Source organism: Opisthocomus hoazin, chromosome Z (assembly GCF_030867145.1).
Source record: "Opisthocomus hoazin isolate bOpiHoa1 chromosome Z, bOpiHoa1.hap1, whole genome shotgun sequence".
NCBI classification, from domain to species: domain Eukaryota; kingdom Metazoa; phylum Chordata; class Aves; order Opisthocomiformes; family Opisthocomidae; genus Opisthocomus; species Opisthocomus hoazin.
In genome coordinates, this window is record NC_134454.1 from 8,227,435 (window position 1) to 8,244,688 (window position 17,254).

General features: G+C 37.4%; 1 protein-coding gene across 7 annotated transcripts in view; it reads right to left on the minus strand.

The window, feature by feature from the left end:
- Positions 1–17,254, minus strand: part of SMARCA2 (SWI/SNF related BAF chromatin remodeling complex subunit ATPase 2) — a 118,758-nt gene that overhangs the window by 71,119 nt on the left and 30,385 nt on the right. For all 7 annotated transcript variants that reach the window (XM_075410973.1, XM_075410979.1, XM_075410975.1 and 4 more), the window contains 7 exons: positions 16,676–16,777; positions 14,285–14,534; positions 9,847–9,973; positions 8,413–8,586; positions 8,011–8,184; positions 5,011–5,181; positions 1,134–1,187 (listed from right to left, as the gene is read on the minus strand). In XM_075410973.1, coding sequence (XP_075267088.1) covers positions 1,134–1,187; positions 5,011–5,181; positions 8,011–8,184; positions 8,413–8,586; positions 9,847–9,973; positions 14,285–14,534; positions 16,676–16,777 — 1,052 coding nt within the window. The remainder of the gene's footprint in view (positions 1–1,133; positions 1,188–5,010; positions 5,182–8,010; positions 8,185–8,412; positions 8,587–9,846; positions 9,974–14,284; positions 14,535–16,675; positions 16,778–17,254) is intronic.

Sequence of the window (17,254 nt, forward strand, 5' to 3'; positions counted from 1 at the left end):
AATGGATATCTGTACCAAAAAAATATACATTGACCTTATGATGGTTTCTCTTATATGGAGAAACAAAGACAATTCAGTTAATCTTTTAAGTAAAGAAGGCCTATTTCAAAGATTTACTGTTCTGACTTCTTCAGTTAAGCTGATAAAGCAACTGCAATAACAAAATCTTTTACTTGTTCTGGTTCTCTGACAAAACCAGAATAGCATAATTACTTTTTCTGTTATTTCTTTGTCCTGTTTAATCACAGATTTTCTATGTTAGAAACTTCATGCCTTCTACTACTGTTTTCACTGAAGAATCTTTTCCTAACATATGAACATGACAAAAAAATCTGAACAGTTATAAATACAGTGACCGACAGAGCATAAAATTTACCCCATTTCCATGAATACTGAAATTACAGGAACGTTATGTGCATCTTCCTTGTGCAACCATAACTATATTAAAAGATTTTGCTATAACTGTTTAACTACAGCAGTAAAAATATCACTTTCAAGTATAAAAAGGACCAAAAGTAAAACAATAAATACAATTCTGTAAAATGGAAGAGAAAAATGCCATTAACAGAACAGCTGTTAATGAGGCAGCATACGCTCTGCTACTGAATGAAAAATATTCAAAGAATGACAAAGAAAAATTACTCATTTCTGTTTGGTCCTGAGGAAGAAAGAACTTTCGGACATCTTAAATGATCGTAACACTACAGTCTGTCCTGTGTATGAAAGGTAATTACATACAATGTCAACGTATTCTACAAAAAAAACCCTAGAATCCATTTATATATCTAGAATTACAACCTCACTTTAGAAAGTCAATTATGTCTACACATGGACTGCAAGAAAACCATTTATTTACTTTTAAGCATATAGCAAAGCTGAGAGAGATTCTTGAGCATACTCAGGTGATAGATTAAATGTATTTTCCTCTTAGTCTTGAACTTTCTGAAGAGAAATAGGCTAACATAAATGGTAATCTAGATAATTTTTATTCCTGGTTATAAACAACAGCTCTTCTTAGAACGCTTGTGGTCATGATTTTTTTTTTATCAAGCTATAGCAATGGCACACACAACAAGCACTGGAAAGTTCTGGAAAAAAACAAAAACCAAAAAACCACCTTGTAAAATTCATACCTCTCCATCAGGACCAAGACCAGATGCCATTCCTTCTGCATTTTCTTCAGCCTTCTAAAATAAATGATGGGAAAAAAATCACAGGCGGATTACAAGTATACAGAGAATACTTTCTATGATGTAAGCAGTCTGGACCATGAATATGTTTCACTCTATTTCTGAATAGCCTGGGATGCACGTAATTTAGGATGTGGCTGGATACAGCTAGAGATAGGCACAGAGTTACTACCACACACACAAACCTTTTGCTAGTATGAACAGGGTATCTAGATCAGCTCTAGTCACTTTAATAAATCTGCATCTAAGAAGTGTCTGGCCTACTGAATTTCTGGTCCAGACCTAGAGCTCAGTTGCTTACAGACCGTGCTAATACAAATAAAATAGTAATTAATTTTCACGTGATTTATTATTAATATCCTCTAAAGTGCTTTAATCTCAGATTTGGAGAGGTCACCAGGCATCACAGATTGTATATTTGTGCAGGTACTTTTATTTTGGGTATGTACACAACTTTTTTCAGTCTGACAACTAGAAGGTGTATTTTGGGATTTCTTTGCACTCTCTCTCAATTAAGTCTAGACCACTATTACTCAAATTACAAACAAAAGGAACTCTGGAGTTCTTAGCTGGAATAAGCTGGATTTTTTTTCTCCCCAGGCACCACTCCAAGAAATAAGCAGTATCTTCATTAAAGCCTGTCCTCATTTACACTACTTTAAAATGTCAGGATGGGATGAGAAAATGGAAGCCATAGATTGCTTTTGAACTGGAACTTTCCTACACAGTTCTGACAATGAGCAAGAAAGCACAGAATACAGCTTCTGCTCCTGTCACAGTGCTGGGTTTGTAGTACTACAGCACAGTTTTATTTTGGTGACCCCTGTAAACAGATCAGACTAACTACAAGCACAAATCTCTTAAATTGTGTATTATAAATAAAAGACTTCCAAGTATCCTTAATGCTTGTGATAACTTTAGATAAACCAATTGTTGCTTTTTTTTTTAAGAAGTATACTTTAGGAATAGTTGCACTTCAGAATATTGAGATGATCCTCAATATCTGCTTCAGATCAAGCCTTGAGCCTTTGTCTTTGCCATTAAAGTCCATTTTCCAAGGCACGTGCTTCAAATGAACATGCAGCAGCATACTTGGGTCAATTCTACTTTTTAAAAAAGTTTATTCTTCTTTAGTTTACATAGCCTTCATACCTCAGAACACATGCCTAATTATCTTTGTTAACTACTCTTTCACTAGTATAACCAAAAATGAAAATCTGGCTAAGCTTAATTCTAGTCTAAAACCCTTAAAATATTAATGAAGTATAATATTCTTTAATATACAAAAATAACCTGAAGGAGAGGCTTATAAATACTTCACTGGGCTACACAAATGGCATTGGTCCTGCTCAACACACCAATAGCTAACGCTTAGTAAGAATGACATCAATATGAGCTTAAAGGCTGCTTGCTTCAGCATTCCTGGGCAGCAGGTATGTCTGCTGACAAACAAAGGTACTGTACCAGAACTGAAGAGTTTAAACAAACAGAGGGGCAGGATAAGTTACGATAACATATATCTGACCTCAGCTGAACATGCTACATTGACTGAGAATATTTTTGCCATGGATGAAGCACAAGGGGACGGGCCCATTCTTTTGCACAAGACTGCTCTCCAACGTATAAAGTTGTTACAGCTTAGCTACAGTCAATGGACTCACAACTCAAACATACCACCACAAAAAAGCAGTAAGCATCACTGCTGTGCACTCTGCAAAGATCAGATCCTGCTGTGAGAGCAGAAACATTTCCAACCTATAGTTAAAAATGATTTTGGAAGTAGAAACATATATTACAAAGGAGATACATGTAAATAATGATAGATATCTTGCACTTGTATTTTGGGCTACGCAAAGATGTATCTTTAATCTTGACTATTTAATCCTTGACAAAGAAACACCAATTTTATGCAAGTAGGAAGCTACTTTTTCTTCATTGTCCATACAGTGACAAGAAAAACTCCTACAGATAAAGGTGAAAGGTGCATAGCAAGTTAAACTGGCCTATCAGATGAAAACTTCATCTGGAGTAATTTTTTATGTTTTTTAATTCATGACTGCAGTAAGGATGCGGACACTAGCTGAACCAGAGGCTGGAGGCAGAAGACACAAATTCAGGAATGTGAATAAAGCGAAGAGGGAAAATCTACCATAAAGATTCCCCGTACTGTATCGCAGAGAAAAAATGGACTAATCTGAAACTGTGTTCTCCTAAGAGCATAGGGCTCACTTGGGTATTATAGAACGCGAGCCTGGCAAAGACAAGAAGTACTTCTTCACCATCTACTTCCGCGTTGCCATTTCTAGGAGAAAATCCTAAGAACTCTCTTCTCCCATTTCTCTGTAAAAACAAAACATTTAACTACAGGTGTTAGATTAAACTGTGTTTTACATGAGTTACAAAACATAAAAGGATAAGTATTAGAAGTGTATGACTTGGAAAAAGACACAATGTCTACTAACTTCACTGTGTGCTGCAGCCATGAATTCACAGAATTATAAATTAAAACAAAGGGTAATATTTGTGTGCACTCCTGTATGCCTGACAGATGAGCAACAGCTTGGTGGAAAGAACTTAATCACAAAAAAAAGTTGCAAATTATCAAGACAGGTCCAAGATATTTTTTCTGCTGATCTTCCTTTAGGTTTTAGGCTGAGGTATTCAAAAGCACTGAGTATTTCTGGACCATATTTCCTTTTCACTTCAGTGACAGAAAATTATGTCTTTATTGGCATGGCCAGAAGATACTCTGTTCCTCATACATTCTTCAGTTAAACTGACATAGAAACCGAACCATATCACAGATGTGGATTGTTGATGGAATTAATATTTTTCATTAGAGCAGTGCATTTACTCCATACACTATCTTATTAAGGATTATCTCTACTGTGAATTCTGTACCTTAAATCAGGTCTGTTCTTACTGGTAATACACATCAAGAACGCTGTTTAAGTTACAGCTTAACTTTGCAGGCGAGTGATTGTCCCTATGTTAAGAACATAACTCTCAACAAAAGTATAGAGGATTTGGAAAGGGACAGGAGAAAACATGGAGCACTTCTTCGGCCAATAATATCCAAAATCAGATTTTCTCTTTTATATTCTGGTATTTGTTAGCATATTTAGCATGCTGCTTGTAAGCCATGTAAAAATAATGTTTATATTTGTATCAGTAATTAGTAGCAAAGCAGGCATGGAAATGGATTATAAAAATCCTCTTATCCATCCTGCAAGAGACAAAAGGTAATCAGAGGTCACAAAAACGACAATTCATTACTTAATTATTAATTCACACACAAAATTGTTTTTTTGAAAAATAGCACTGTTCAGTTTCCACAGCGAGTCTCCCACAGGGTAAAATATTTCATATGAAGAAAGTTAATTTGATCCTACAATATGGACTGAGCCAAGTGTAGAATGTGGAGGTCTAAAAATGTTACCATGTATGAAACAGTTACACAAACCAGATTTTTCCCACCTTCTTCATAAAAATCTATTTTGGATCCATTGGATCCCTTTTGGGTACTTTAATCCTAATTTACAAGTTTGGCCCAATTTTGCCTGTAGAAAGTTGATCAGCAAATAAATGTCAACAGCCCACAATTTTCTAATCCTGCCTCCTTCCTTCGTAATTAATGATAGGAAATTTCTTATGTATTTCTGTGGAGAGAGATGAGTTCCCTCAGCATTAAGAATCTGGCAGTATAGATGATTTTAGATACTCTGGTAAGTTTATGGCAATTGGGTATCACTACATTTATCAACATTACATTTGGATTTGAAGAAGAGATGGCCTAAAAATACCAGCTGTAACTACTTGCCTTCTTTCTTCTCCTTCTCTTCTTCTTCTCTTTGGCTGCTTGTGCCTGTTTATGCTCCCACACCAAGTTAGTCAAGTTAGCCACATACTCATCTGTCTGCTGCAATAGGTAGGCCAGACGCCTATCTTTCTTTTGGTCAATCAGCTTACGGTAGCCTTCTTCATCTTCAGCCTAGGAATACAAAATAGACATCAGCCATGACAGAAATGCTTCCAAAGAAACACCAACCAACTCCTATGTCAACAATCGTGTTATCTTAGGTCATCTCACTACATTATCTTACCTTTGGACTAGAGAGCTCCCTGTCAGCCTGAGTGACTCTGGGATTCAGGGACTCTGATTCTAAATATCTCTTGCTCTCCTGGACTAACGACTGGCAAACCTACAGCAGTTATGACAGGTAAGGAGGTAAGGCGGGGGGGCAGAGGTGCGTTTGTGTCAGTTAATGCCACATCAAACAGATTACAGTGTCCCAAAACAGAGATGCTAGGTAAGTCTCCTACAGAGATGACTTTCCAAAGACATGAACTGCAGGTAGTTCAGACCCATAGTCCTTTTTGCAGTACAAATATAAATCTTTTTCTTCTAGGTGTCAGAAGAAAATTTTCTTTTGGGCAGATTATCTGTCATCTTTCTACTCTGGTGTTCTTTCATCTTTGATACAGGTCACTATCAGAGACAGGATTCATCACATAAGCCATATCTCTGACGCATTCTGGCAACTTCTGCGTCCTTATGGCACTAGGTAACTGTGTTGTCAGTGGTAAGACATACCAGGAAATATTATTTTCATGTGCTGTGAAGATCTAATGCAGCATTTGAGCACGTCAGAAAAATATAAGGAAATCAGCAGAGATGCCCTTGTCAATTTTGGCTAAAACAACAAATAAAGGAAGTATATAATGCCTTATAAAAAACAAACACCAGTAAGAAATATTTTAAAGATGATTACTTTAAAAGACAGCACTCTGGGAGATACAAAAAATCTCCTGCCTTTCTGGAGAGACACCAGAACTGCAGAAAGTTGGCAAGAACAGCTGCAATGCTGTAATTAAGGCTGTAAAATTGCTTGTAAAATTCAATTATAAAGTAACACTATCAGAACTACAACACTCAAAATCTAAGTTTTTAGAATTTATTATTATTATTATTATTATTACTGAATACACAGTCACTGTAATCTAGCCAAGGTACTTCCTTTCTACATTCAAGCTTGTCTCGACAGTATCTTTTTAAATCATACGAATGCCCATTCCTGTTTGTGATATATACTAGGATTAATGAGCTGTGACACAATCACCATTTCTAACCACAGGTAATGCAGGACAATCTGTGGAATGGATTGAACATTCCTGAAAAGATATGCAAAGAGTTTTAGACACAGCACATTTTCCTAGGTCACACCAAACATCTGAGAGGACTTGTTTGTAAAAACCCCTAGTACATACCTACAAATTCAACATTTATCACAGCTTGACTAAAACTAAATAAGCAAAATAACCCCACTAACGTAACACACAGTTTTCTTTTGCAGAAGGATTTAATCAAGCAATAAGGCCAAAGACTTCCGAGCACGAAGGTCCAAACTGAAAACGCCTATGAAGTGCTGTATAAGAGCTTAACCACAGCCTTGGTGAAGGAGTCTTAGGAGAAAGGACTGATATTCTGGAAGCACTGGTACCCTGAGCCATTTCTGGACATTCAAATCTACTTCACATTTTTCAGCAGTGGACATCTTTATTATTTATCATGCTACACATTAGACTGACATAAGATCAACCTCATGATGTACAAAAATATTTCCAAAATATCAAGATTGCTTTTTTACTTTTAATCAGCTCTTATTTCTCCAATAATTAAGATTTTTGCAAGCTTGGTTAGACAGACTGCTGGCAACTATATCTATCATTCTAAAAAAGCTCTATAATGCTGATTACGACGTAAATTTTAAAAATGCTCTAAGGCCTGAACATTTGTTATTCTCTTATGCAAGTCCTTCATTTACATCGCACATGCACTTCTATTTCTAAGTTTTTATCACTTTTACATTTAAATATTTCTACATTTCTTTCTGTGAGGCAGGGACTAGAGTTCTGTGTTACATCCGCACCCATATTAGATACCTTTACCAGCATGTTTCAAAGCAAGCATGTCAATTTCCATTCAATTCTATGTTGGTAAAATGTTAATAAAGTGTTAAAAGAGCGCTAACCAATGTCTTCAAGAAACTTTTCCAACCCTAATTGCGTACACACTTGTACATACTTATTAATCTGTCTACGCTTTAAATTCCAGAATTCTTTTAATTCCTAAAATGTAGGCAGCCCCACCGATGGGTTCCACAGCATTCTGAAAAGACATGGTCATACACAAACCCATTCTACTCTGTCCTAAGAACAACAGAACTGATACTGTGTAGGTGCAAAGCAGGGTGAACTACGAAACAGCAAGAAGAATTATGGTCCTGCAGCATTAACGGGTAGAAATGACTGCTATTACTTCTCAAGATACACGCATTACTGCTTTTGGTTATGCATTGTTACATGAGAAATCATCTTTATCCAAAAGTTGCTGAGTAATGCCATGAACAAATTAATCATATGGAATCTTCAAAACTATGAACCTATAAATAAAACACAGTTGAGTATTTCTACAGTGGACCGATACCCCTGCAATTATATAACAGTGCTAGTATATGTGATGTTACACAGAAGCAGCTGTTCTAAGTTTTCATGGTGATAGAAAGAACAATTATTCTTATCAAAAACCTTTAAAAAATAAGTAGCTATAGGTTAGAATAAATAGTGTTACCTTCACTACCATAATCAGAAATACATATAATGAAACCGTAGCAGTTTCAAATTTATACTTTTTGCGCTACAGAGGCTTTATTCTGCAAAGGAAATACATGGGTGTGGCTGAGACTGTATATGAAATATTAAAAAGGATACAGTACGTAATTTTAGCTAAAATAACCATAGTCCTTCCTCTTCTCCTTACCATTAGTCTCCTCATTCTTTCTTTCTCTATTCTCTCAGTTTCTTTTTTCTGCTCACGCTCGGTGTTGGCATGCCAAGTTGCCACAGCTTTAGAAAGTTTCTGAATTTTCCCAGCAACTGACCGGTGGTACTCTTTAAAATCTTTAGCGTGCTGCAATATGCTATTCAGGTATTCCTAGAAAAAGAAACAAGTTAGTGGCAACATTCGGACAAATCACAGGATTTGAAATCAGGAATACAGAAGTTCTAATCTTATCATTTTCCAATTGCTTATCACATGATTCAGAGGGGTTTTTTAATCTTAGAAACTCCAAAGGCAAATAAAATATGTAACAGAGAAGACCTGCACAGCAAAGTAAGGTGCATTTCTGTCACAGGGCAAAGAGCTAATAAATTAAAATACCTGATGTTTCTGCCTACGCTTCCTCTCCTGTTCTATCTTCTGCTGTTTCTCAAGCTTTTCTGTCATACGGGCCTCCCTCAAAGTCTGGCGCTTGCTGCGTTTGTAGGCTTTGGAGTTCAGGGCCGTCTCCAGTGTTGTGTCACGACGCATGCACGCTACTACTTCTTGTCTTAGCTACCGGTGGGGGAAAAAAAAAAAAAACAACACATAAAAAAGAAAAAATCATTTTTAATACATGCAGGAACAACTTTCAACGCTGATATGGCAAAGTAAAACAGTAACAGTCCAGAAGATGTCCCAGCCTCCTCTTCCCTTTGCTTTACTGTTCTGAAAAGATTGAGCACCTATACAGTTGCAGCAGCTATGTCTGTCTCCCTAAACAAATCTTAAGTCACCACAGGATGGCCAAAAGTGTTAATCACTCTTAATTATCACGTCTTCCGTCTTTACAAGATGCTGCAAATGACTGACCTGCTGCAATGAAAGGGCCTAGCCCAGATGTCACACCAAAGTAAAACATGAATGCACAACACACGTAACTCACTTTCTAGAGCTGGATCTGAACATAGCTGACAACTCCTTTCATTACCACCTGCACAGCAGACAGCAGGCAGAGGTAAATGTTAAGGGCTCGGAAGAGTATTGCCACAGTCCCAGCAGTACAGGAGGGACAGCCTGCTGCTTTTCATCTGAACTCTGACAAAACTTCATTACGAAGAAGTGCCAAGGGTAGAGAAAAGGAAGATTTGGACATCATCGTACAACTACTGCCATGGCTTCTGCCACAAAGTATTTTTGCTTGACCTGCCAAATCACATCTTTGATCTTCCAAATTAGCTGGAAAAGCCAATGTTCAGAGGCCTGTAAGAGCCTGGCAGTGTGAATCCTTTTCTGAAATTCATTTGCTGATACATGCACTCAAAATCCAACTTATATCTCATGTATGATCTTGTTACATTTAATTTTCAAAGTCTGTGTGCCACAGTGGAAACCCTGAGAACAGATTACAGAGAAATATCACACACAACACCAACATACAACACTTCCTAAAACAAGGGGGCGCACGACAAGAACGCCCAGAAAGAGGTGTCTGTTGCGTTTTGTGTGGAAAATCAGATTGCAGCCTGTCCAGCTCTTGTTTTGTCTTTGTGCCAATGCCATGTTCATTATGAAAGACACAGTTCCATGGTTACATTTTAGACTCGAAAATAAAACAGGAAGCGAAAAGAACACTTGCACCTTTTTATTAACAAAACACAATAAAACCTAAGTTAAACATTTCTGTGACTTGCTTATTGGTCAAGTTTGGTCTCATGCAAAATCACCTGCTTAGGTTCAGTGCTGCTGCAACATCTTTTGCCAGTTTACTCTTTGCTACACGAACACTTTTAGCTGTGACATCTATCAGAATTTTCCTGAAGCAAAAGGCATTACCTGGCGCTGGAAATTCAGTAACCTAAGCGCCTTCAACTCCACTGTAGCTTTGGTTCGCAGATCAGGGGGGAGAGAACCAGGCAAGTTCTCCAGTTCTTGGATTCTGTGAGCAATTCGAGCCTGAAGCCTAAGTAAACAGAAAATTAGATAAGCCACCAGAAGAAATCTGTAAGGGGTTATCAAAGTTATGCAGTAAAAACAGGCATTTTCTCTCAGGCTTTTTTTTTGGCTTTTACTAATTGTCTATGAACTAAGAGGCTTTTGCAGTGAAGACATCAGGTATCATTTTCCACTTTGAAAGTAAATTGTCAAATAATGAAAACACCCCTTGGCCCTTCTTTTAATTTTGACTAAAAGTACAAGCATGAAAAGAAACTCAGGAATTTTATTTTACTCAGTACTATACAGGATTCTGTTTTCAAGCTTCTTTGATGTGTACTGTTTTATACACAGTGTAGTCAATGATAACACAGACAGAACTTTCCTTAATATCTGGAATTCTACTAGTTTCTTTTACTGACAAATCAAACGTTCATTAGTAAAGTATTCACACTCACATAGTTGTTACACTGTAAATCAGATCCTGTTTCACTTTTCTTCTACAAGCTCCTTTTGCATTCAATTGTAAATTCATGAGAACGAGAGAATAATGTACAAGCCAGACAGAACTTCCATTTCTCTATTTTTCACATTGAAAACCAAGATCACAGAGCTAACAGTAACACAGGTTTTGTGGTTTTATTTACAAATAAGTACTTCTGTCAACTGCAAATTTTGCCAAGGCACTAAACTAACAGACTGCAATATTTTCAGTTATCCAAAAGTTGCATCTACGTTCAACTGAATCAGTGCCTTCTTGCATTGATAAGAAGTTTAAATATCTAAGTTTCTTCCTATCTACCTTTAGCCACACAGAGGTTAACAACAATTATCACATAATCTCATCTCATATGAACATATATTGAAGCATATACCTTCTCAGCACAACCAGGTGAATTTGACAGCAACATTAACTCTCCATTTTCTTTCTCTTTGTTAACTCACACTGGAGCCTTTTTTACTATCAGATTCAGGCTCTTCCGGGAGAAGAAGCAGTCTGCTGATGTTTCATTAGATTCAAAGATTTTTCAGATCATGGAACATGTTAGTAGGTGTGTTACTGCTTCTCCACTTGTACTGGTCTATTTAACTCATGGTTACTGAATAGGAATGCTACACTGTACTTCCAAGTGCCTATTTGATGAATTGTTTGATGAAACTAACTATGTTACATCCTAGTAACAAGGAAAGGAAAAAAAAATTGCTATCGGTGAAAAAAAAAATTAGATGTAATTTGGTAACAGCAAACACTAAACTATTTCATGTTTATAATATTGGCCTGTGTGTAAGACATGCTGTAATACCTAAATCATGTACAAGATCCATAAAGAAATGGAAATGCATATGCAGTAGCAGATATTCTCCCCCAAAAGTCTGCCATTATGCACTTGACAAGTGTGTATACAACAAAAGAAATGGCCAAACACCTCAGCAATTCATATTTTATCATGTAGCTCATGGATTAGCACTAAATTTGTCTCCCCAGCAGCAGCACACTTCACACCTTTAGTCCAGAAACACCTTTGTTCAAGGTCACTGTCATGGCTTAACCCTGGCTAGCAACTAAGTGTAACACACCTGGTGGGATGGGGTGGAGAATCAGAAGGGTAAAAGTAAGGAAGAAACTCATGGGTAGAGGTAAAAACAGCTTAATAGTTAGAAATAAATATTGTTTTTAAAAATGGTAAGAAAAAGAGAGAAAAAATAACAAAGAGAAAGGAAAATAAAACCCAAGAAAAACAAGCGATGCAAATGAAAACAATTGCTTACCACCAACTGACCGATGCTCAGCAAGTCCCTGAGCAGTGGTCTCCCACCAACCTCCCCTCAAGTTTTGTTGCTGAGTATGATAACATCATATGGTGAGGAACATCCGTTTGGTCAGTTGGGGTCAGCTGTCACAGCTGTGTTCCCTCCCAGCTTCTTGTGCACCCCCAGCCTCCTCGCTGGTGGGGTGGTCTGAGACGCAGAAAAGACCTTGGTGCTGTGCAAGCACTGTGCAGCAGTATCTAAAACATCCCTGTGTTATCAACACTGTTTTCAGCACAAATCCAAAACACAGCCCCATATAAGATACTGTGCAGATATTTAATCCTGCCAAAGCCAGGACAGTCACCGAGTAAACATCTGTAATTTTCAAGAATTCAAAGCTCACACTTGCCCACAATAAGACAGCATAGCAAAATTTTACCTTTTCAGTCTATCTGTATGTTTGAAATACAAATCCCTAAAATACCTGTGTGATAATCCTGTCTTTTCATGAAAATGAGTAATCGAGTAAACGAGTACTTCAGTTTTCTAAGTATTTAATACCTCTTTATAATGCCCCTTTATTAAAAAAGTTAACTACTGAGAAGTCTCAAGAGACAACCATTACATAAAGCTTTCGCTAACTTCACTGGTTTCAGGACACAAATGTTATATTGGCTTTTTCCTACTCCCTTTTTATGAAGAAAGTGTGAATACATCATGTTTCTGTATTAAACTTGCCTATAGTAAAGCTAAGTCTAGCACTGTCCAAAGCACAAAAGCTGTCAAACTGCTTTTTCCAAAGCTTTTGTCTGATGTTACTTAGTTTTAAAAAATGAAAAGAATTCCAGAAGCTAGAAGCTTTCATAGAATTACAGAATGGTTTGGGTTGGAAGGGACCTTACAGATTACCTAGTCCCAATTCACCTGCCATGGGCAGGGACACCTTCCCCTAGACCAGGTTGCTCAAAGCCCCATCCAACCTGGCCTTGAACACTTCCAGTCATGCGGCATCCACAGCTTCCCTGGGCAACCTGTTGGAGTGCCTCACCACCCTTGTAGTAAAGAATTTCTTTCCTGTATCTAATGCAAAACCAAATTCCAGCAGTGTTCAACATTAAAAAAACTTGGATCATTATCTATGTGCTGCCACAAAAAACAAAACCCTTCTGCTGCAGAATTCCTATCAAACTTCCACCTCACTTGCTCTGCCAAGATGATCAGGGTATTTAGAGCTTAATAGATATGCTGTATCTGCAACCAGCTCTCCACATCAGTAAACGCAACACCACTATTTTCTGTCAATCCTCTTTTTCCTCCATTTATGTATACTAAGACATAATAGTTTGGCACAAATAGTGCAAAAGAGCAGGGCTGGAAAGACAGAAGGAGTAACAATTTGAGGTTAACTGATGCAGAAAATGTTACATTATACTGGCCACATCATTCTTGGCTCAGATTAGTGCTACAGTTCTTCACTCAGAGCAACTGTGAAACTGTAGAATGCTTTGTTCTACAAGCTTTCTGAAAAAGGTGTTAGAAAAGAGATCACTCGCACTGAAACAGCCATGGCCATTTAGTCCTAAGGTAAAAAATGTAAGACTCACAGAACGACTACAACAACATGCCAATAAATTATTTCAGCATTTTCTTGTACGAAAAATAAGAGCTTATCTGGGATCGAGGCCTGGATTCTGGACATGGCACCACATCCATGGTGTTTTACCTTTGTGAAGCGAAAGTCTTTAAACCAGTCTTCAGTGAGATCACAGCCCCTTCTGGCTACCTTCCCCTAAAACTCATTGTTAAAGGAACTGGAAGATGCATCACCAGTTCAAACCAAGCAAACATGCCAAGTGCAGTTTCCTTCCTCTGACTGATAACGATCAGGAACATGTTTTAGGTGCAGGTCAAGATCCTTCTGCCCAGCAGATTCTCAAGGTCAGTTATTTAATAGCCTTGTTGATGGGAAGAGGGAAGTCTCTTTCTAACTCCACAAGAAATGTCATTCTCTATACTTTGTAATGAACATAATTCACCACCTAATTATGGCACTCAGGAGGCAACTTTTAAAGCTCATGCCTCCTGATAACCTTTTTTTTCATCTTGCTTATAACCTTAATATTCTCACTACTGTTTGGGAGTCCAGCCCACCCCATTCTCGCTAATAAAATTTGATTTTGCCACTGACTCATCATCACTGTTCCCTACTAACTTACTTTTTGTTTGTAATTCTGAAAAGTTTCTCCACTGAACTGGTTTCTCTGTAGACTACAAGGATTTTCTTGTAAAAGTCAAATTTCTTAACTTTCAGTGTTTGCAGCATCCAAGTAATATACTAACCCAACAGAGTCCTTGAGCCTGTTTAAACTTACCTGTTTTGCAACAATGGTGCCAATATGCTGTACTGTCTCATAACTTGGGCCAGAACTAAATCATTGTTTGGTCTGATGTTTGCGTACCTTGCTTTGACACGGTCTATCTCTGTTTATACTACTGTCACTACAATAGCTGACTGCAAGAAGTTTCAGTTGAGAACGTGAAAAACAACAATCTGCATATGCATTTGAATCTTGTTATTCGCTTTTACCTATATTCACGTTCTTGGAGTATTTCAACAGGATCCAGTCCCTGTGGCTTCTGGATAGGGCTGATGCGATTCTGCTTTTGCTGCAGTTGAACAATGGGTGAAGGCTGTCCAGGTGGGGGCTGCGGTACAGAAGGCCCAGGCATGGCGGCAGCAGGCTGGGCAGCAGGAGGGGCAGGAGAAGGCCTCCCACTAGGAGGTGGCACAGGAAGCTTTTGCTGTGCATTGGAGACACTCATATCTGGTGCTTGGCCTGAATCATAAGAAGTATTTATTCATAACATGAAATATGGAACGCAGAAAGAAAATCAAGATGGTTTCTAAAGACAGAACGTGAAGCTAAGGTAACCATCCAGAATTACCAGAAAATGCACACTGAGATAGACTACACTCCATATTTTTAAAAATGCATTAAAATGTAAGTATATACTTCTATACCATACATTGCAGGAAGCGGTTCAAAGAAAAACAAAACACCTGAAACTTTACGATGAATGCGACTTCTTTTCCCTTTCCTGCTGACTTTTAATTCTAGTGTTAGAAGAAGCAGAACAGCTGTAGAACTATTTTCATGCAAGTGTCGGACCTAATTCTGCCTCTTTTTCACTATTCTTGCACTGCTTAGAAGGCAGCATCTATAATCACAACCTGACAACAAGCACAATTAGGTCTGCTTTTACAGCTCTATCAGAGCTAGATAGCCATATTAAAATTTCTACAACTGTTATTTAGAAGCACCTGTCATATATACTCTTCATTTCATTACGATCTCTCATTAATTGTATTTAAGTATTTCAAATACCAGGGATTCGATTACTCTTTTTATCTTACAGCATTATAAACATCTTGAAAATGAACACCTCACTTAAATGAAAATAGTACCTGCCATTTATAGACACTAATGGTCATAGATTTCATGACGCATGATGACAAGAAGTCACCCATGCATTCAGACATTTAAAAATCATCACTGACAACAGGTATTGCAACAATAAAGATGTTACTTAATTGTCTGAGGACTCCTAGTAATTTAATACGAGGAAAAACAACTACAAAGTACACCTACAATCTTGTAATCGCCCTTAATTCACACTCCATATCCTGAAATCTAGATAAAAAGATTTCTTCAGAGATCACCATTTGTCATTCACACATCTGCATCAAACTCCAGAAAAGGAACTTGAGCAGAAGCTATAGATTCTGTATTTAGCAACACTGCATTTCAGCTTATAAAAAATAAGGAAAGAAAGCAAGCCTATCAAAAACGTCTCTGTAATGTCAGCTTTCAGGGAATCATACAAATTTAACTGTAAAACAAACACTACCACAAACGACCGTGTAATGAATGAAAAACAAATTTAAAGAAATAAGCACAACCTTTAAAATACATCACATAAAACCTCCAAACAGATATAGCAAGGGCAGACAAATTTTTTCTTATTAAAAAACCAGCAATGAGAAAACACAAACAGTAAGTAGCTTATAGTTAAACAGGACAGACATATTGTTATGTTGTACTGGATTACTTCGATAAAACTATTCATCTAGCACTCCTGTATACTTGGTGGCATTCTTTTAGTAGCAGCATTTGAGCTAGAAGGCACTGTGCCTGATAAACTTTTACATTCAATCGCTCCAGAAAAACCGTTCCCTCTCTTTCTCATCCTACTGAAATTGTAAGTATTTGTTGAGAGTATTCCAAGAAAAGCAATTCTACATCTGATTACATAGTAGTATTGCATTTTCATGTTGTCCTAAGCAGCTGACTAATGATAGAGAATTTTTATGTAATCAGCTAACAGTCATTACTGTCCCCAGATTTACCCACAAGCAACAACATAGCGTAACATTTCTACCGTACAAAAAGCCTGTTATTTGCAAGCCTGTAATATTGCATTTATGGCACTACCCATTAGATCTCAAAGACCACACTGACCTTTCAAAGCAATCCAATTAGAAGAAAAAAAAAAAAAAAAAAGCAGCCTAATTCTACCATGGTTTGAAAACTTTTGTTTACAGTAGCAAAAACTATAGCTGGAAAGACAAGCTTGCTGCAATTAAGCATGTTGAGAACATAACTTATTAAGCAGATATTACAACTGTCCCTCAGGCAGCTCACATATTTCATTCTGATTGTAAGAAGGTGCTTCATGTTCAAGCTGCCTAACAGTTGCAGTAATTTCATGTAATCAAGTCATTCATGGACGAATAAATGGTTAGACTCTCCTTGATTCAAGTCCTAGGCACAGTAAAGGTTACACTATTTTTCTGCATGCCTTTTGCCTTTTTACTTTCCCTTTTTCCCTCCCTTTGCACCTTTTCCTCGAACTGTATCCACACTGTTTAGCCATAACACTGTACATGAACTAAAATTACCACTACACTCTGCTGTACCTTCAGTCCAAGTTTTAGGAGTAATGGCAGCTGTATGTCCAGGCATCCCTGGAGCAGGCCCAGGTCCACTTGCAGCACCGCTCATTGTATGTAACCCAATACCTGCAACGTGACAGAGGAAAGAAACTTACTAAGATACAGAGCACTTCCCAAGTACTCAAAAATGTTTCTGCTTTCTAGCATGCTAGTCTATTCAGGCAAGTAGTATTTTTCTTCATTAAACAGGGATTTGAGTAGATTTAATTGTGAAAGAATATATGTAATGAAACATATTAAAGTCATGTCTGCTAAAAAACACCTTACTCATTAGCAAAACCATATCCACTGAAACGAAGTGACCAGTGAAATCATCAAAATCATTACTAAACAGAAAACAGTACCATATTAACCCTAGATTTTTAACGCAAACTCAGTAATGGAAGTGTTCAGAAACAAGCAGGTGCAGGGCATTTAATGTAACACGGTTTTCTTAGGACCAAAATGTGCTTGCTTACTGCACTGTAACATATATTATCATTCAGACAAAAAATAAGAACGTCATCTTTTCCTCATGTTTTCACTTGACAGCACACTATACAT